The sequence below is a fragment of the Eutrigla gurnardus genome, assembly GCF_963514095.1.
Source record: "Eutrigla gurnardus genome assembly, chromosome: 3".
Lineage (NCBI taxonomy): Eukaryota > Metazoa > Chordata > Actinopteri > Perciformes > Triglidae > Eutrigla > Eutrigla gurnardus.
In genome coordinates, this window is record NC_139917.1 from 22,505,677 (window position 1) to 22,527,854 (window position 22,178).

The 22,178-nt window shown below is 44.0% G+C and overlaps 1 protein-coding gene across 5 annotated transcripts in view; it reads right to left on the reverse strand.

Moving 5' to 3' along the window:
• Window positions 1-1,010: 1,010 nt before the first annotated feature.
• bnc2 (basonuclin zinc finger protein 2) overlaps window positions 1,011-22,178 on the reverse strand; it is a 149,677-nt gene continuing 128,509 nt past the window's right edge. For 4 of the 5 annotated variants that reach the window (XM_084006676.1, XM_084006678.1, XM_084006675.1 and 1 more), the window contains 2 exons: window positions 13,342-15,722; window positions 1,011-6,831 (listed from right to left, as the gene is read on the reverse strand). In XM_084006676.1, coding sequence (XP_083862802.1) covers window positions 6,015-6,831; window positions 13,342-15,722 — 3,198 coding nt within the window. In that variant the 3' untranslated portion in view covers window positions 1,011-6,014. Of the gene's footprint in view, window positions 6,832-7,895; window positions 7,970-13,341; window positions 15,723-22,178 lie in introns of all 5 variants that reach the window. The other variant, XM_084006679.1, reaches the window with a different exon arrangement.

A 22,178-nucleotide genomic window follows, 5' to 3' on the forward strand; every position in this document is an offset into this window, starting at 1 on the left:
GGGAAAAGTGGGGGGGGAGTATGTTTTTCCCTGAATATAATCAATACCATCTATTATTCTGAAATGTGTGTGTGTGTGTGCGTGTGTGTGCGTGTGTGTGTGTGTGTGTGGTCATCAACGATGACGGGGGATCAAGGAACTGGTGTGTGACAAAGAGGAGTGGTGTCTAATTCAAGGTCAATAAGGCCCGTGTCGCTCCTTCACTTTCACAGAGGGGAAGGAGGAGGCATTATGTTCCTGTTGGTTACCAGAGCAAACATGACATCCCTGCTGGAGCTCATATCAATTTGTAATTTGACCCCCAGTCACAGCAAATGATGTCAGCACAGGTCGCTTTTTTTTTCTTTTTCTTTTTTGCAGAATGACCCTGCATTTGTCTGTCCTCGTCAATTTCTGTCTTCGGTGTCACATTGTTGATCGTTTTTTTCCCCCTTTGACTGGTGTTAATATTCATAGATGTTAATATTCTTCCTTTCATGTGGATACGGGAAAGTATTGATGGTTTGCTAGTTTTCTTTTGTAGAGGGAGGAAAGGGTTTTTCATTTATAATTTTTTTTTTCTGCATAATTTGTGTCTCTGTCTGTGAGTTTTAAGTACATGTATATTTCCCCCCAAAATAGAATTCCTTAACAAGGGCCTTTAATTTAATTTCAGCATATGATCAGACAGAGATGCCGTATGTCCTTTGTTTCCCTCCTTCAGTGACCATCTTACTAATTTGCTAAGGCCAGCAGCACCTTCTCCTCATGCCAGTACATCTTTTAATAACTCTATTAATCTAATCGTCCACTAATTGGTCAAGATAGCCTTTTCCCTTGTGATTTTTATCGTAGAGCAATTAAGAGCCCAGTAAAAACCTGCTGAAATCAGTGTCTTGTGAAAACGGCTTGATTGACACATTGTTTCAGGGCTTTACACTTTCTTCCTACATTACAGAGAAGGTTGTCTTTGTACGCTAGTGTAAAAATAATAAAAATAGCATCATTTTAATAAAATTGCAGTGACAAAATGCCAGTGACTGATAAATCTTTAATATAAAAATTGTACAAGAATTCTGATACAAATTACAAGAGGTATTTGGACAAAATATGAATAAAATTCCATTTACATCCCAAAACCCTTATGCATTTTATGCAAAAACCATAGACAGTTATGATACAGAAACAAATACAAGAAAGGCAAAGAAAGAAAGAAAGAAAGAAAGGAAAGAAACAAGAGTCTTTTAAGAAAAGAGGACCATTTTTTTCCATCTGCAAATGGGAAACACCTGTTTAAGTACATACAGTATTCATGAGGCTACTAAATCACCATTTTTGACACCAAAGTGACACAAGCTCCTCTGCTCTGTTCGTTCTTTGCAGTGCGACGATGTGGCCATGCAACGCTGTCGAGGGCCGGCGCCAGAACACGGCCTTTTAAAGACATGAATGCAATGGATACACACACACAAAAAAAAAAAAAACACAAGTGGAAATTAAAAAAAAAATCTAAACTCACCAGGTCTTCAAGCTTATTTATATTTTAAACTGTCAAATATAATTTGCACAATGGAAACATTATATGAATTCTTGACATTTCACAGGTTCCAGTTGAAGTGAATGAGAGAATCTCTATTTTTGGGGGCGTAACACATGAAGACTGAAGAATCGATACAATGTGTGTGTTTTTACTTCTATCTGCATATCTCTTATGACGTCATTGGACGTAATTAAATCCCACTTTGTTCCATCAGCTACATTAACTGGACAGTTTTGCATGTGGTGTCACCTCCTCTCCTCTCTCCACCTATTGTGCTCACTCGCTCTGTGACGTGAGCAAAAACGGACAGTGATTAACAGGTCAGGCTGCTTCAGCCGTTTACCGTCCACCTCATCCCTCTCCCTCTGTGTAGAAGTACAGAATAATTGATGCCCGATGGCCCCCTGTAATCAAATATTAAAGATTCACTCCGGTGGTCGGGACCAATGAGGAGCTCTGAGTGACGCGTTCCTGCCGATCCACATTCTGCTCACTAGGTTGCGAAATTGCACCTGGGCCCACGTGGTTGTAGCTTTCTCGGAGGAGCTGGGGGGGGGGATTGATGGTCATTTCTCAGAGGGGAGGAGGATCTAGGTGAGTGGGGTGGAAATGTTAGAGGTGGCTCGATCGCTCTCCAGCAGGCAATCTAGAAGAAGCTGGCGGTGACTCCTGGGGAGTCCTGGCCCTGCTGCTCTCTCGCTCCCTCCTTTCCCCGTGTACCTCTCTTTCTCCCCTGCCTTGTTAAGTGACTGCCGCAAGGCTCCAGCCAGACCACTTTCTCAGCCCAAACCCTTTTCCACCATCTCTCCCTTCCCTCTCGCCGTCTGTCTCGCTTGTCTCCCTGTGGTTTTTTGCGTGTTTTCTCAGCTCCGTTTCCAGCCTCTCGCAGCTCTGAGCTCTGCTGGCATGACCGGCACCATGCGGGACTCAGAAGGAGCCCGTAGGAGGTGGGAGACGGAGGCTGTAAGGGGATCTCTTCTATGAGGTTTTCTGCCCTGGTACACAGACAGAGGTCATGCACTGCAGCCGCTGCTTGAGAAATTCACGGCGAAGAAAAGGACATAAAGATTGTGGTAGAGTCTTAAAACTTTTCCCCCTCCTCCAATCAAGTAGGGTGTAGTAGCCGAGGTTATTTGGGCAGAGCACATTTACATTCAGATAACTTAATATGCTGTCTGACACCATTCTTAATTCTAGTTCAAATTAATCTGTGAGCTTCCTGGCCCATTTCAGCTATTGTCTTAATTAAACAGTGTCCTCTTTGGGTAAAATGTTTAAATTATTAGCTGTTGAATTTTTCAAATTAAATATTAATAAAAGCTGTGGACTTTCCATGCTTGACTCGGTGCTAGCTCACACCATTCTCAATAACGGAGCATTAGCCTTCCGTGTAGTGGCAGTGGGCAGCAGCTCTGATGTTAATGCAAGATGGAGAGTTTCATTTCCTGTGGTGAGAATATCTCTCTGCCCCCGTCTCCTCCACCACTAGAGGTTAACAAGTCATCTTGTTCTTGTCATCTCTCCGGCCTGTAAGTAGGAGGCATATGTGAGTGTGTGCCACTTCTCCTCTGTGTGCATATGTGTGTGTGTGTGTTTGTATGTTTGTGTGTTGGAGAGACAGCTGTCAGCGGGGTTCCTGGAGTAGCACTTTTTTTCCTTTTTTACATTTCTGCCAGAGCGAGGGCCGGAGGGATTGCAACGAGTGAATGAGGCAGCGAGCGCCTCGGTGAAACCCACTCCTGGGAGAAGGCAGGGGTTCCTGTACTCAATTTTCCCTTCACTTGGGATAAACAGGCAATTACCCATCCCTTTTTGCTATGCTATGGCCGTCCGGTGAACTTAAGCATACACTATTAGTGTGTGTCCCTGTAGGACCTGCGCTGTGGGGTGTGGAGGTGGTAAGTGAGTGGCGGGTTAAAAAAAAGAAAAATGGCCGTGGCGGTTGTTGAATGACTGCGCTCTGACAGACAAAGAGAAAAACAGGGTGAGGGGGAAAGCAATTGAATTATCAGCGACCCCTACGAATATGAATAAGCACACATAGGAAAAGGAATCGCTGAATTGAATTCAACTAAATTGAATGGATCAAATTGAATTGTTCAGAGCGCACAAATCTCTCCCCTCCTTTTTTTTTTTTCCTCTTTCTATCAGTGTCACAGTCTTGTCAGCAACCTTGGTGCCTGGCAGTGTAACAAAGTGACAAGTGAGTTATTAGACAGAAGAAGCTGGAATGGCAGGGACGCCTCCAGGTAACGGAGAAGCAGCACATCTTTAATGATCGTTGCTGTCATCCTTTCCTCCCTAGTCAGCCTTCCACCTCCGCAACCTTTCCATCAGCCTCCGCTCTCGCTCGCGCTCTCTTTATCTCCGCACTGAAAACCGCTATGTGTCATATAGGTGAAAAAAAAAAAAAAATACATCATGAATTATTTCACAAGAATAGGTCATGTCTATATTGCAAAATGGCTTAAGTATGAAATAAAGGGAACTCAACACTGTTATGGGTGTAAGGTGTTGTGAATACTGTACAGCACGCCACATACTGCTGCTTTCTTCCCCTCTGTGTGTAGCACCGGTCAAGTAAGAGAAGATCTCCTTGTATAGTAACAACATGGCATTGCTAATACATTGATAAACAAGTCAAACTGAGGAACAATCTCTTATTTTTTGTCTTTTTTCTTACAAAAAATATTCTTATACTGGACACAAACATCTCCATGAAGATACATCACCCACCAATAAATACCCCTTTCCCTTGGCTACTTTGCCCAGTTACTGGAAATATTTGTACCGTAAGACAGTCATGGACACGTTAAAAATGGCTGCAAACAACAACCAGGAAAATGGCAACATTTTTTTTTTTTCAGAGAGTACATTTGTAGCCGACACTCAGCAATGGAAACCGATACTGAAAATATCACAGCAAAAGATTTAAGACTCAAGTGCATCATATTAATCCAATGGGTTATGATTTAAGTACACACTGTCACTGAAAGAGCTCTTCTTAAGTAAACACTTTTTGTTTTGGTCACAGTTGAATGACTATTTTCTTCTTCTTTTCTTTTTCTTCTCAAATCTACGGGACAGTCATATTTCATTGAGATGCCTTTTTTTTGTGAGAACAAGATGAGTTCTTGCATTGATAACTTTGTTTGACAATGTCACAATAATGTCATGCTTTACACAGCTAAACCTCCTGAAGTAACTGTCGTGATCATAACTGGCAACCATACACAAATTAAACAAAAAAGAGGAGGAGAGACTTTATCGATGTTTAACTCCTTTGTGTTTGTGTGAAACAGCAGTTTATATTCCGTCAGACTCGGATTCGTTTTTGAGGCAAGAGACTTTAGAGATACTTTCTGAATACGTTGTTTAGCGACGGGGAAAGATCTCAGGTTGTTTTTTTTGTTCAGGGAGGCGTGACGTTTTTCTGCTGCGAAACTGAGCACGTGCAAAAAGAAACTGGCACAAGTATGTTGAAGGTATTATCAATTACCTCGGCACTGTAGCCATCAATGACTCCAACAAGTCCGAAAACTCACCATTGCAAAAGTCCTCATTATAATAATATTACACATCCCCTTGTATAGATGCAAAGTGCAAAAACTGAATTGGTATACTAAAGCTCATAAACATAACAGACAAAAAAAAAAAAAAAAAAAAAAAATAGAAATACAGAGAATGATATCAGTGTAGGAGCCTAAAAAAAGCATGCCGGCAACCTCTGAATATCTAACGAGTAGATAAAACAAGTCACATGATATTCTTTTTTTCCCTAGGAGTCAGTTTAAAACGTGTCTTTGAAGCTAACATAAATGAGTCAAGCTAGTAAGATGCTACCTCTTTCTTGCCTATAGCTGGAAGTATTGTACTGGACTGTAACATAAAACCATAACGAGAGAGCAAAAAGAAGCAAACAACCATCAACACAACTGTTTTACACCAAAAGCCTCTTGGGACATTATTTACAAATGAAGCTGTCATGCTTTTGTAAGGGGGTTCATTTAAAAGCTATCATTACACAAATACAACAAGAAGATTTTCTTTTTTTTTTCTTTTTTTGTTGCTTTTTTTTCAATACTATCATTTCTGCAGGCAAAGTCACAAATAAGAGTTTGAATAGATTCTTTGGAGACTGACATAAAAACAAAGTGGGGGAGAAGTCTGAAAGAAAAAGATGGAGGGGTTTATGAAAAAAAATGGAGTTTTGTTATAAAGCAAACTCCATGCATTAGAGCATCTTCCTGTTCTTCCAAAGAAGGAAAAGTCAAAGTTCATAATAATAAACTGTATTTAGAGTCGATGGATCTTATAGAGGGACAAAGTAATGTCTTGCAATGACTTACAGAGGACGGGCAGGAGGCATACAGGCATTTAGCCTGTATTTGATGGCCCTGGGCTGGGATTAAAAGCTAATTTGAGGAGGAATAAGGATGAGGAATGAAGGGAGGAGCGGGCCGACTGACAGCAGGGTCGAGTAGCAAGTCATTATTTAGTCTATCATTGAAGGGAAGGGCATGTTTTTATGGAGGTTGGGGTTCTGAGAGTGTCGGTTACGGCTGCGCACAGAGCTGAACACCATGTTGCAACCGGGGCTTTTGCACTTATGCATCTCGCGCAGGTGCACAGTCTTGTAGTGCACACGCAGGGTTCCTTTGTTGCTGTACATTTTATGGCAGATGTTGCAGAGGATCCCACTGCCGCCACCGTTACTGCCCCCGGTGGGCGAAAAGAGGAACGGCGAAGAGGAAGGTTCCAACCTCTCGCCGTGTCCTTCGCCCCTTAGTTCTCCAGTCTCGTGCCGATGCCTTTCTTCGGCCCGCCCCTCGGCATGCTGGGAGCAGTCCTCCCCCTCGCTGTTGCCCTCCTCCTCATCCTCTTCTCCCTCCTCCTCCTCCTCCAAGTCGTCCAATAGGATGCCCTCGTCGCTGCCCTCGTGTGAGGAGTGGACACTGCTGCTGGATTGAACGCTGGAGGTGGTGCTCAGGTCCAACACCATGTAGTCGTCTGGCTGGCCCCGGGAGAAGCCGTTGGTGTGGTGGTGTTTAAGGTTATGGTTGAGAGGGTGGTGGGGATACTCACTGCTCATCAGGGAACGGGCATTGTGGTTCAGGCCAGTGGGCCGGAGGTTGGCGCCTCCGATGCCCATGCCAGCGTATGGGCCCAGGCCCATGTGGTGCCCCGCGTAGATCTTGGCCAGTAACTCGGCTCGCAGGTCCTTGGGCAGTGGCGGGAGTTGGGGGTCCAGGACAATGTCGTCCAGCTCTTTGGTCAGCAGTTTGCGGTGCAGGTTGATGTTGGAGCTGTGCCTGTGGGGAGACATCGTTGTAAATCAATCAAAAGCATACGGGGGAATGCACATCATCTTAGTGACAGTGTTGGGAAAAACATGTATTTGAACCTACAATGATGTATTATTCATATTGTCAACTTATCTTACTTCTGTGAAATGGTACCAGGCTACAAAGATTCAATATTTAAGAACCACTACAGATGATTGCAGCTATCAGTCGAGGCACACAGAACCGTCACACAGAAAGAGAAATTCATCCTGCAGCTCTCCTCAGATAGAGGTTGCACAGAGACAGAGCATCCTGCTAGTGTTTACCGCTGTCAGCATGTCTGCACTGCACAGCCCTCAAATCCAATAGACTCTGACTCAATTAAATACTCCACCATATTGAATGGGAGTTTATCAATTGATTCGAGCTGTGGTAATGTGATAATCGAGGGGAACTGGATAGCATATTAGCACTAGGCCCTGACAGCATTATCGCATTCGTTCCCTATTGGAGGTGGCTTAATCGAGCACCTCAATGAACATGTCTTTATGTAGCCATGGATTTAATTAAGATGGGCATTTTTTTTTTCCTAAACACAAGGGGAACCGTATCACACAATGTGCTACAGCTGATGAGGGAAAAAGTAACAAGTGCCATGCGTAAGCCAAGAGACAATTACTGAGGGTTTCAGTTAGCACACAAAGCCATGCTGTAAGATGCAAAGTGAAATGGGCTTGAACAATCCAATTCAAATGTATTTACCGCTCCAATTTCACAGTTACCGAGGAAACGGGGGGGGGACCCACTGCACACATGTCACAATGAAACGGCATAACAGAAAGGAAACTTAAGCAACGAATCACCTGCGTCAGCTATGACAAACACAAGGCCCATTCCTCACATATCAGGTCAGCACTTACATCAAATAAGGACAAAAAAATATATATGCAAACACGCCTTTTAATGTGAGGGGTTTCCATGCAGGGAGGGCACGTGTGTGTAACAGAAAAACAAAAAAAATAAATCAAAATCAAACGGTCATCCTTAGCAGGACGGGCAAAAATGGAGTCACAATGGATAGTAGAGCTTACCAGCAGTGGCAGGGTTGATGCAGTCAAAAAGGGTCCCTTTCCTTTAATTATTTACTTCCCTATCCGACATTGTCCTGCAAGAGGTAGAAATACATTCATTTGAGGGACCCTTTTCTGTGAACCAGGCAACCAGGAGCCCGTCCACTCAAGCATCGTCAGCATTGAGGAGAGAGAGCGTGGCAAATCGATTGGCCGTGGCTGTCACTGCATGTGTGTGTGTGTGTGTGTTTGCACGTGCTATTGTGTGTGTGTGTGTGTGTGTGTGTGTGCGTGCGTATGTGTGAAAAGCAGAAAATATACTACTTCCATATAAAGGGACTTCGATCAAAAAGACTATATAAATCCTTTGTTCTTTTTTATCCTTTGATGGTACAGTTGCACCCATATGGTGCTTTCTTATGGCTTAAATATGGGAGTCATGATTCAACGTCCGTGGCGCTGCATCGCCGTCTAGTCCAACACGTGTGTGGACGCTTGGCTGTGAGAGGTCAGAGTGTTTTAAAACCGTCTGAAATATGCTAAAAGTCAGTGATCAGTGTAGAAGGAAATGGGCAGAATTTCTGCAGGGATACCAAAACAGGCTTTGACGTGAAGAGGAGGCCACAGATTTGCTCAGTTAAGCTTGAAGCTCAGGATGCTGTTGATGATGCTCAGGTAGGCAGGTCCTTTGCAACATGTCTCCATCTCTATAACAACACCTTCTCACTGCTAATAAGCTCTAAGTTAACCATGGCTATCTCAGTTTTAGATATTAAAGTCAAACATGCTAAATATCATGCAGTAAGTAGTCTGCGCTATAGCCATTTGAAATACTCAGAAATGCACATCACATTGTTAGAATATTACGACAATATCTAAATAAAGAATATTCACATTTGCTACACTATTTTTAATTCACTATACAGGTATATGAAAATAATAAAAATCACGTTATGATATATCATTTGTAACCATGTGGAAATGATGAAGAGATGAAGAGGAGAAAAAGAGCCCGGTTTAAATATGACCATTTGTATGAACATTATTTAACTCCTGTGTTGACAATGCCTCCTCGCCCTAAATAATCCAAGTACGTCAGCTGAATCCACACACAGTGGACATAATGCACTTATCCCTTCATTTATCAGATTTAGACTTTATGCCCCATTTCCCACTCCCCTCCACCTCCATCACTCTTCACTTCAGTACGCTCTACCGTTCCTCCCCCAAACCCAACTCCTTAGTGCGTCCCCCCCCCCCCCCCCCACACCTCCATCTCTGCCTCCCTGTTGGCCAGTAATGTGGCTGGCAAACCAATTTGACAGTCTCATCTTTGCCCAAAAGATGGGGGAGGCCTCCAGAGAGCCCGTTTTTGACTGTGCAGAGGAGGCAGAGCGAGAGTGTGTCTGTCCCAACTGGCTTTAATCATCTTTAGGTTCATCTGATGGCCCTTGCCCTTGTTGTTGTGTCAGTGTGTGTGTGTGTGTGTGTGTGTGTGTGTGTGTGTGTGTGTGTGTGTGTGTGTGTGTGTGTGTTGTCTAAATGACTCATAATGTGTAAATGAGATAGAAAGCTGAGTGGTGTTAAATTGACACGAGTGGTTCTTTGTCTTTCCTGTCATTTGTTGTTATGAGGTTTTAGGTGTAAGTGGGAGGAAGGAGTTTTCGTACCATTTATCATTCTCTGTCGCCGTAATATCTGCTTTGCGTTGCTTCAGTGTGTTCAACAGCGTGGTTTTTCAAACAATTATTTGAGGATGTTCAAAATAAAAGGCCGCGTAGACATTATGTATGCACTAAATATCATTTTCACGTACTGGAATTCGATTGTTATTTATCTGAGAATGAAACAATTCCTTCTTCACTTCAAAAGACATCACAAAATGTCAAAGATAAATTAAAGGGGTGTAATATTATTTGGACTTTGAGCTTTTTTGATGGGGGTTTCGCTAACATATTCTCTCTATGAGCAGCGTGCCCTTTGTTTATTAGAGACAAACAGAGAGCTAATTGTGAAGCAGTGGAGCCGGGCCCACATGCCGTGAGGGGACCGAGGGAAAGGGAGGGAGGAAGGAGAGGGGAGGAAAGAGGCTCTCCAACATAATTAACCTTCACTCTCTCCGTTTTTCGGTGTCCCATGCAGGGACCGCGGGCTGCGCACCGCTGCACCATGGGAATGTGGAAGAAGCTACTTGCTGCAGCGACATAGGAAGCGAGTTGAAAATGATGGAGTGAAAAGTTAAAACGGAGAAGCAGGAGAGGCTGATAAAAATGACAGAAATAAGACGCGTCTTGTCAGCGGGTTAAAAAAATATGATTAACAAGACCAATAATGGTGATGATGACTGGTACGCGCGTCTTTCCAGCAGTTAATCATGCAGCTTCTTCAACACTTCTGCCGACGGTGCTCGCTCCCCGCAATAAATATGCAATCATTTAGCTCCGTGCAGCCGGCAGCCAGGAGGCTGGGAGAAAACACCCCACCGTAAAACCACACGTACACACACACACACTCTCTTATGTTTAACTCTCAAAAACACACATCTTACATGCTTGCTCAAGGCCACATTAAAACCTTTACCCTTTCTTGCATTCCTGAGTGTGTGGATGTACAGTTTGCATGTTAGCCTCTTCTGAATAGGGCGGGAATCCAAAGAGAACAAACACTAGTGATTTTCCTGTGGCAGCACATTTACAGTGTGTCCTCCTATGACAATGTCATCGGCTCTTGGTTGTCTTTCTCACTAGATCAAATGACCTCTCCTCCTTTTTCTTCTTCACTTTGATACGGGGGGCTTTTGATGCTGGCGTCTCATGGTGTGTTGCTGCTTTTCACTCGGTCAGTGGACTAATCAGATACGCGTAGAGGTACTTGGTGGATATCAACAGCTGTGTTATGGAAGCCAGGCAGGGCTGCGATGTATAAATATCGCTTTAGCATTTATTATTCAAATAACCATCGGTTTACTTTCCTCTTATGGAATTCAATGTGGCTATTATTCTAATGTTGTTTTTTTTATTTTATTTGTTTATTGATTCATGTCATATATATACAGAGCTGCTTAATTTACTACAACACTGTTGGCAAAAAAAAAAAAAAAAAAATACATTATTTTGTGCAAGTATCTTCGTTCATGCAGTGTCATTTATATGTCCGCTTATGAAAACAACTAAATTATATTCACATTTTATTGCCACCATTACACTCAAACACACATTTTTATCATTTAAGGATTATCCAATTGACTGATGTCAAGGTCCCAGGATTCCTCCAGCTATGTAATGCCCTTCTGTCAGTAGTTTGGCTCCCTGATTGAACCAGGGGCACAGTAATATATCCCATATGCTATCAGAACTACACTGGTCACTCAGACGTGCTTTGTGCTCACACCAGAAATTGTTCCCAATATATCTCTTTATTCTCATTTGTTCTGCCACGTTGTGTGTTTAAATGGCATTTACTTGCTGGTGTTTCATCACAATCACACTGTCTCACACACACACACACACACACACACAAGCATCCGGGCTGACACAGGAAGAGAGTGGGCATAGGAACAGTTCATGTTGAGCGGTTGCCTATTCTCTGTGCACCATGGTCTAATCTTTGAAACCTCTGTCCCTTTCCAAATATCTCTGCCCAACACCATCCTTCTCCCCCTCTTGTTTTCGGATGATTACTTTTTCTTTTTGCTGTTGTCACCTCATTTATTTAAGTGATTGTTTCTGTGAGACATCATAGGGTCATGACAGCAGATTTCCAGTATGAAGAGACTGCATTACATCACTGACCAAAAAAAGTCTGATTCATAGTACCCACATCAGCACCAATAAAAACCTGATCAATATCTGCTGATTACAATGGGGCAATCGGGAAGTTTTTTTTTTTTTCATGTTAAATTCCCCTGTTAATGTACTGTGAAGCTCTCGTCTTGCTATTTAAAAGCTCAGATAAGGCAATTAATGATCTAACAACTGTTTTACAGCATTCAGAGACTAATTACAACGAGATAAAGTGTATAGAAGAGCAAATACTTTCCCTGTTATCTGTTTGTACGTTGTGTACTTGTGTAATGTATGTTTGCAAATGTGTGTACAGATGTAACATAGCAGGCATCCTCTATTTCTAAAGCCTGCACATAAGAGGGGAGCTAACAAACTCTCCGGTGGCAGCCCACCACACCGAGGCAAGGCATTCAATAATAACAACACTTCCTGTCATCTTGCTGCTGTTGGTACATCTGTGTCAGGTGAGCAGCAGGGTTTCACCTTCGCTAACGCTACCTTGTCTCCTGCTCTGCTGCTCCTGTTCCCCTCCCACATCTTTTCTGATAGAGTCCCAGAATCGCCCGTTCTATTTTTTGACACCGAAACAACAAATGTAATAAAGGCCTGGGATGTGAAAGGAGCAGCGAGTTTGTGCAGATGTTTCTACAGAAACAACATGAGTAAGGGTGTTATCTACAACATCATTAAAAGATAAGAAAGTGTAGCATGATTTGTTACACTTGAAGTTGTGTGTATTTCAGAGAGAATTCACACTTTGTCAAGGTCCGTTTTACACCTGAGAGGGGATATGATTTTCTGTGTCACCAAACCTTAAATATGAAGGTATTATTTTAATTTATCTATAAACAGTAATTCTAGATGATATTATTACTGTATGTATGTAACATTTCCTCACATTAAGCATGTCTGCGTGTCAGCCTATTTAACATTTTAAAGTGCTCCCATGTTGCAGGGGAACAGTTGCGTGTAATCTCTCATGGAGCTTGTGCTTGCCCAGGGCGAGTGATGTTGTGTACCACCAGTCTTGTGGCATCAACCTGCTGCTGCCACTGCTGCTATATTCTGCAGACTGAGTATGTGGGACTGATATGTGCTAACAAGCTCAGGTGAATATGGCTAGCGTCACCTCCTAATGCGCTAATAAATGCAGTGGTTTGACAAACTGCTGTCTATGTTAATATATGCGGCTTCACCTCCCTGTCACAAGGTGAGGTAGTTAGGGCAGGTAAACAACACACTGCAGCTGCAGGGTTTGATGGGTACGGCCTCGTTCTTGTTTCAATCTGTGCGTACGTGTTTCTCATCCTGACACCCTGCTCTTCCGAACTCTGACTTGCCAAGGAGCAGATGCCCCTGAATCGATTTTTTAAAGTGTTGAATTAGCTAACAGATGTCAAGTGATAGCCTATCCAAGTGAATGTCATACAGTGCTGAAATATTGCAGCTGAATCTTTTTTTTAGAATCATGAAATGAAAAAGGCATATATCTTACAAAAAGTCTGACTTTTATAGAAAAAAATATATATAAAATAAACCTACAGTAGTATATTCTGTGGATTTATGTCGTGCCTCAACTTAAATGATAAAAGGTGATACATATTGAATTAAAACATTTCCATTGAACCTACCTGCCATTGCATTACAATAAAATAGTTACATTTCCAAGTTCTAGCACTAACCTGTCTCTGCTCCGCCGGGAAGGGAAGGCAGCGTTGCAGCCAGCCACAGTGCACACATGCATCTCTTTGAGGTGCACATTCTTGTAGTGTAGTTTCATGCTGTAGGAACTCTTGAAACTCTTCTTACACACGTAGCAGATCTTGGGATCAGGACTTGAGCACGGGTCTCCCTCTGGTGATTGGGAGGAAGGGAACTTGGGTGGGCTGGCACCGTAGCCCATTGAAGAGATGAAGCTCTCATGCAGAGCAGCCATGCTGGCAGCAGCAGCGGCTGCCGCCATGCCTCCGTTGTAGAGGCCATACTGACCCATGCAGAACATGTCGTAAGTAGGATCATTGAGTTCTTCCTTGATCCTGATAGGGGGCTGATGAGGGGAGGGGGAGGAATGACCCTTGACTTCCATTTCCTTTCTCAATTGTGCCTCCTCGCAACCCTCATCATCCTGGTCCTTGTCCAGACACCTTCCACCCCTGCTGTGTTTTTGCTGTTCTTCCACATCCATCATCTCATCACGGTAGAACATCTTGGAATCAGATGTTTCAGATTCGTTCTCAAAGTCTCTTTCATGGTCCTGGTCCTCAGAGGTGAAGCTGTCCATACAACGTAGCTCGCCAGAGCCTTGAAGATCATGTCCACCCCTGCTGTCACTCCCATTCCCTTCCCTGAATTCATCTTCACTCTGTCTCATCATGCCTCTCAGAGCTAGGCCGGGGCTCATCTCATCCTGGGAAGGCGATTGCTGCCCACTACCACCACTGTGGTTCCCAGTACCGCTGTTATTGTTGCTGTTGCAGTTGCCATTCATTTTGTTGTGAAGAGGGGTTGAGTGATAGTGGTGATTATGGTGGATGTCATCATCGTCATCGTCTTTGTCCTCATATTCACTCGCCACATCAATCACTTCCTTCTCAATCTTTACTGGCATGCTCGATTTACGAGGCTTCTTTTTGGGCGTGGGGTCACTGCTGCCAGTGTGGAGGTCGTGGTTGGCACTAGGTGTGTGTAAGCGGTGGGACATGGGTCCTACCTCTGACATATGAATATTATTGTGGGAAGCCCCTGCAGCAGCCAGGAGATGCTGTTGTTGGTCCATCAGGGAGGTACTGTTGGTGGTTGTGGGCAGGATGGGGCTGGTGGGCAGTGACACTGGAGGACTGACGAGGTCCGCAGGGGACAGTAGTGTGCGGTAGAAGGGGGGCACTGGCTGGACAGGCTGCACTGACTTCAGAGAGGGGAATACCAGTGGGCTTTGCAGAGGTGACTGAAGCATAGGGTCTATCGGTGGAGTAGTGAAACCCAGTGGTGGCCTTCCAGGACTGGTGAGTGTGAAGCCACCATTCTTGGTGCTTGAGATGACAGGTGTACCAGTGGTTGAACGGATGAGGTCCTTGTCGCGGTTATTGCGCAGCATGGGCATGTGTAACCGTGGATTGGGATTGGCACTGTGGCGGTTGCGGCTCCGTAGTGAGCTGAAGACCATATTGCAACCCTCAATGGTGCAACGGTGTTTGATCTTCAAGTGTACAGCGTTATAATGTATCTTAAGGGTTCCTTTATCATAAAAGGTTTTGCCACAAGAATTGCAGCACACACGACCCTTGCGTGAGGTGGATCCCATGCGACGCATGCGATGCATCTTGGAGGAAAAGGAAGCATGGCTGATGCTTTTAGACTGCTCGTCCTTTACAAAATGGTGGTGGACATGGTGGTCACTCAAACTGTTGGATTGCTGAGGTTGATTTTGGGACTGCTGTTGGCCCTGCTGCTGCTGCTGGAGCTGTGTCTGCTGTTGCTGCTGTTGTTGAGCCTGCTGGGTGGAAGGGGTCGGTGAGATGGGGGACGCCCTGTTGTTGGGCTCTGTCTTGGGTTCGATGTTGTTCATGGCTCCCAGGCCTCCACGACTAGGGCTCTGGCCTGTACGGAAGGGTGAAAGGGACACTTCTGACTCACTGGTGTCCACCACTTCACCTTGGTTTGGCAGGCTGGGCTCCCGGAGCCGGAGAGCAGACTGCTCCATTGGCAGGCCATTGGGGGGCAAGCCGAGCATGGGGGCAGAGACTGGGTTGATGTATTGGAAGGGCAGGAGGAAGGCTAGGCTGTTGGGGATATTCTCAAAATGATGGATGCTGGATGGGCTACTGTTTTCCAGATGCGTCAAGATCCCCGGGCTGCGGGACCTGTTGTTGCTTTCAATGAATGTCCTTATCCCCGAGTCTGTCTTGGAGGAGGGAACTGTAACTGCCTGGCCTTCCTTCTCCTGAATGGCCATCAGCTCCACAATAGACTTGGTCTCGCCAAAGCGCAGAAACTGCTGCAGGGTAATGATTTCTTCTTCTCGGGACATGATGCTCCAGCGGTCCAGCACCTTGCCTGCAGTGTCCTAGATGCCCCAGAAGATACAAGAGAGAAGACAAAAATGCATACCATTATTGATTGTGCATAATCAGTTTGGTCAAAGGAGAAAATAGAGCAGAGGTTAGTTTGTAAGGGTGAGTTTTTCTGCACATGACATTCAGAGAAACCTGAAGCGACAAGTTAATAACAGAGCTTCTTTCTAGAAATCAGCCGTACGAATGTGATCGTTAATCACACAGTGCTGACAGTAGGCGAGAGTTTAATTGAGTCCAAAGCAGATAAATGAAATGCTCTCTGCGACTTGCAACATTGTGGGGATGTTAATCTGGGAGACTGACAAAAACAGCTTTGTAAAAGTTGTGAACTCTTGCTGGGACTCCCTCTGTACACACACTGGTATCGAGGGATATTTACAAAATTGTGTGAGCAAGAGAAGACACGGCAGAAATAATAGCATAATTAATGCAAGCCACTAATCGCACCTTGGTTGGCAGTCATTTCCTCAATGTGATATCTTTAAAGCACTGAAATGCTTTAGGGAGGATGGGACTGCTACACTATGAATGTACCAGGGAGTGGCTTTGGACATTCAAAGGGAAAGAAATATGCTTTGCGCATGCCTTGATCCTTGCTCCTTTTATTTGACAGGCTGCAAATTTACAGAATCATGCTTGTATATCATGTCTAAGGGATGTATAATCTCTATATTTCTATATGTTAATAAGGATACAATTATAATGTCATTTATTTTATTCGGTCATTGAGGACACTGAAGAGCATTTCCTGTCCCTGTATTTTTGGAGACTCCTTGCAAATGTGCATATTGTCACGGCAAGGGATTCTGGGAAAACAATCTTGGCAATTTGTTTGTGGTTGAGCTATTAAATTTCAGGCAATGAATGTTTTAGCCAGTGCATTCTGTCCTCTTGTATGAGCCCACATCTCTTCAGGCTTTATAGCTCTGATGACAGACCTCTTAACAAAATGATCCCCCTACAGTAGCTGCTGCCACTGCTTTTGTTGTATAAGATGGTTTTATATGGGTGTAACGAGATAGAAATAGGAGGACAAAGCGACAACGAGGCACAGGGTAAATACTTCACACAGGTTCCTGGGGGACCAGGTGCTGTGACATCAAGGGAATAACACAAGTGGTGACAATTATTCACAGAGACATGGTAACATTTCATATGTGCTTCTAGCTGCTGGCATCTATAAAAGATAAATGGCTACTCTGGTGAGTAAAAAGCTGTAAAAACCAACATCACAAAGCACAAAAGGCCTGTAAAGAGAAAACAGAAGATAAATGTTTAAAGAGAGGCAACGAAAGAGAGAGAGAGAGTACAGGAGAGACACAGAGGAAGAAGAGCAGAAAAACAGAGAAAATCCAAGTGTGAGTGGTTTCATATCATGCCCTCAGATATACTGGAGGAATAGATTCTTCTGAGACGAAACATCAATAGTCACTGGGGTATTTGTTGTTAAATATACATTAAAAAACATTTTACACTTTCATTCTGCGTACGCTCTGGAGTTTTTGCCTGGAGGTATGACTTTAAATTCTAGCCTGGGCACTATTATTTCATACTGCATGGCCATCTGGGCATTAGTACATCCATTTGATTTAATTGAAGCGAAAAAAAAAATGAAAGCAGATTAGAAAGTGAATCTTTAAATAGTTCCACATCCAGAGCAATTCTGAAGCAATTGTAGTTCTAAGAAGCGGAGCAGTCTTTTAATATTTTCTTGTGACAAAACAAAAGACTACTTTTTGAGTGTTACAAATGCTAATATACTCGGATAGCTTAACTCTTACTAGAAGCATGAAACATCCTAAATATCCTTAGGAATAGTGTCTCTGTTTAATAGTAACCAGGAATAGAGTACACACATTTTGGAGACGACTGACATTTAATTCAATTTAAATCCATTTAGGACACCTTAATGTCCATTTCCTAACCTCCCTCCTTTCTGTTTGTTTGCTGTACTAATTGAGATTGACATAACATTCTTACGAACCCTAATCTCCCGAAATAGGTCATTTTAACAGGAGTTCCATCAATGAATGCAAAGCTATAAGCAAGATTTGAGTGATATACAAAGTTTACGAAGCTTTGCAAGTGTATACATCACCAAGATCACTTCACCAATGTCTCTACAAATCCACATATCCAGCCCCTTCTCAATCACTGCCTTTGTCAAACAACGTTCAGACAATTATTTAACACTCTTCTAGTTCTACCCTGTGCCTCCACTTCCCCACTCATGGAGTCAAACAAAAGACAAAACAAAGTGACACAGGCCAAACTGCAACCCATTAGTGTTGAAAAGGGCGCTCCAGCTGTCAGAACAGGTCAGCAGTTCTGCTATGCACTGGACCCTGTCTGAGAGGAGGCTATCCAAGCACTCCTAGTGCACTGGTCAATTGAGTTTTGGAGACCAGTCAACAAGCTGTTGGGCCGGGGTCGGGTTTGGAGCACAGAGTCAACACAAAGTCAAAAATGGTCTGGAGAAGAATGCGAGGGGACGGACTTCATCATGGTTTGGACCATTTGGAAACAACTATTACTACTTATTTATAGCAACTTCTGAGACATTTCAATACATGGTAGCAAAAAATGAGAAAGTAAAATGCATGTAGGAATGAATGAAGTGCTTGTTGACACACATTTGCAGACAAACACCCTGTCGTCCATGCTACAGTATGTCTCACAACTTCACTCCCCTGCATTAGCCTTGTGATGCTGCGAGAGAAACAAATATGCCATTAGAAGCACTTTTACAAGTAGGCACTCATCTTCCAATTAGCTTAATGTGGCCCTCTTTCCCCTATATTTTCCAGGCGTGCCCCACCTCTTCTTGTACACTCCCTCCAGTAAAATCTCATTAATCCAACCCCTCCCCCATCTCCCCCAGTGCTATGACATATTAGTCTGTCATTATGCATCCCAGAGTCCTTTAAACAATACAGCTAAACCTCTGTTTGCCAGGTTAATGACTATTAGCCAATAATTACAGCAGAGAGACGATGGAGTACCCACTTTATCTGGTGGACAGCCTGCTGCTGTTAGTTTATTTTATCTTCCTTGCATCCATGTCTCTCAGAATTAATCTAGCAACGGCTGTATTTATTCATCTCTCTGCCGCCGCAATGAATTCTTAATTCACGGCCGTCTCTAATACTGTGGTGCTGGATGTTGTGTGGTGGGTGTGCGTAGTGGGGTATCCACCTTGCAAATTGCTGACAATGAGGATGAGCAAATGATGGCCTTGTCATGGACCAGGGCACCACTGTCAGTTAAAACAAATCAGGCAATTATGCAATTAGTACCGTGGGTTATGTGCTGGGCTGTATTAAGAGCTGGGGTGTGTGGCGTTGTTAGGTTGCATGGTGTGCATTAGGGATTAACAGCTTAACATGTATATGCTTTTCACTAATCATCACCTATCACACTTAGTGACTGAGTGTGTTTAGGAAGCAGTGGAGAGAAATGCCATGCAAGGCACACACTTAAAAAAGGGGAAAATATTAGCTATAAAATATGTTTGCCTGTGCATAGTTGGAGATCTCAGATCCTCATACAGCTTGTTTTGTATGACGTCTCTGATGTTCATGTTAACATTTGTACAGTCTCGTTAGGGCAATGACACGCTTGTGACACATTAACATTAAGGGAAACTTGACCGATCATAACACAGTATCACTTGCATTAGGATGGATCAGTTCTCACAATGGCAAAGTGAACCATGGGAACCACATTGATTCACCAATCACCTTTCAGTGAATGCGATCTCCACCGAGACTCGAGGGAATCCCCATTGATCCCCAGTCCTGCTTTCAGATCCAGTTCCTTAAAAAAAAACTGCTCTATCCTTGTGTTCGCCACTTCAAGGGAGGTTAAGCAGAAGTTCCTTGTGATCTGAGAAGGTCTTGAACCTTGGTGCTTCCTTTTCCATATTCTGTTTCTCTCCCCACCCCATCTCAGCCTATATGAATAATGCAGAGGATCTAGTGGCGATGGGGTGCCATGGGGGATGGGTTCACGCAAAGCCCACTGCCTGGAGCCATCACATCAGAGGGCAACAGCTCCCAAGGCACAGGCTGCTCCCCCATTGGCTCCCCAGTGGTAGGTCAGAGGTCATATGTGAACAACCTGCTCTACTTCTCCCCTTGTGATGGACCAGAGGGAAATCAGTAGCTACGTCCAGATGTGGGTGGACGACATTTGTAAGAATCATAGAGGTTTAAATTTGCACTCTGTGATCACGGTAAATTCCCCCTTTATGCGCTGCACATCAAAAGAATTAGTTACTTTTGAATGTGACCTTGTGTTTCCACCCTAGAGGTTTGATGTTTTCTAAACCGGAGGAGCATTGACTTTTGAGCCAGATGAAAATATACCATACACGGGCTGTGTGCTGATATACAAGATGACGCTAATACATAACTTATAAGGCAACAGCCAAAATACATCATCCCTTCATTGATAGCTTTCTTCCAATACAACAGATTGCAAAACATAACAATTAGCAGCCACACAACCTGTCTTATTTGACACGTTGTTCACACTGTGTCTGGGAGACTCTGGAGAGTGTTTTGCAAAGAATAGCACACTGGTGTCTTATTGCACATCAGCCTCGATGTCTCCCCGAATTTGTTCTGGTTTCAATAACAATCTGCAGTTACACTTTTGTGGAAAATTGAGATACGTCAGATAAAACTGCTCAAAATTATGTGACAGTGTATTGTGTTTTATGGCCACTTATGTTCATCCTTTTTGGAGATGCTTCATTAAATATGTCAAATGCAATTGTTTCAATCTAATTGGGAGGGATCACAGCCACTCATTTTTAGCATTGATTGAGGAAATCCACATCTTTAAAAATACATCGGAACATCGGAACCCATCGGGTATCGGCCTGACGACTAATAGGCTTCTGGGGGCAAGGGGCTTTATTGCTTAGGTTCCGGTGCAGCCAGTGGATGTCCGGGCCAAGACATTCTTTTCTGCTCATTGTTTACCGTCCAATTTACAACTTGAGATTTGAGACTGCAGTTGGAGTTGAGAGACGACATTTACAAGCTAATAAAAAGCCTAAACCAAAGCGGGATAACCGTCAGACGATAGCCGGTGTGGATTATCAGATTGCATTTCGGCCAACTTGTTTCACCTCTTGTGTTCCATTCAACTAACGCCTGCTTGAACGTCATTGGTCAATATTACTCAGACTACAAACAGAATCCAAAACGCTTCCAATGCCAAAATGTTGTCCCGTTGCCTACAGATTATGAATGGAGAATCTGTTAAAAGAGATTACTGGCATTGTCTTGGTAAATAGTATGCCTATTAATGCCAGAAAAGAGCTTCCTGGGCCCAGGTGGGAGTAAATGTGTAGAGGCCACGGGGCTTATTTCACCAGCAATCAACAGGCAGACACCCTGCTTTCCCCTCTCAACCTGATTTAGCTCATGGCTTTGGTTAAAATTTCATGACTGTGTGTTAGTTGTTGCTAAGGGCACACTAATCGACTGGAGTGAGATTTATAGTGTAGTTGCAGACTGCTAACATAGGGAAGGGGGGTGTGGGGGCAGGCATTACCACAGACGGGTGACTCACAATCTGGCACATCCCTGGTTCCAGGTGGCCTTTAGTAAACAGTTTCCGTTTCTTTTCCCACTGATTTCTCTTCCTTCATGATCTGTTTTTGAAACCAAACCCGTCATTTTCAAGAAAGGTCTCCTAACCTCTGATTCATCCAACCCCCCTGTGACCCACACCACCACCGTCATCACCCTTTTTAGATTTCGAGCTGTCCCCCGGCATCTTTAAAAAGTGAAAAGGACAGTCCTTTGGCCCCAGCCCAGCAGAGGTGCAGATGGGGCGGCACATGGAAGCCATTTCAGGCCCCGGTTCGCTGCAGAGCAAAGTTGGCCGTTCTCTGAGTTCAGAACCTCTGACGAGCCGCCTTGCAGCACTTACATGTGAGCAACGTCTGGGTCTGGACTGATGTATTGATTCCCTGTCTCTTTCCACAAAGCACACACACAATAGCGTTGGCTGGCCTCACCCGACTGTGCTAAGGAACCGTAGCCGTGGTCAATGTGTAAAACTCAGCCGACCTAGCACTGAGCTCGGGGTGATGCCTCAGAGAAGAGGGGTGGGGTGATAGAAGCAGCGAGGGAACGCCTGATGGTTCACATTAATTGAGGATGATTCGTGTGATCTGCTGGATCTGGATTCAGCAGCCTGGTCTGTCGTGGGCCTGGGAGACAGATGTGGGGGCCGCTGTGCCCCTCCAGGGCCAATGGAGAGCAGTGAGGCGGCTGAGAAATGGTCTGCCTGGCCAGTGTGTGTGTGTGTGTGTATGTGTGTGTGTGTGTGTGAGACAGAGAGTGTGTTATTGATGTGGCTGACAACCTGATTTTTTTGCCTCTTATCGTGTCTCCTTTGTCCCGATTACTATTTTGGCAGGAGACATA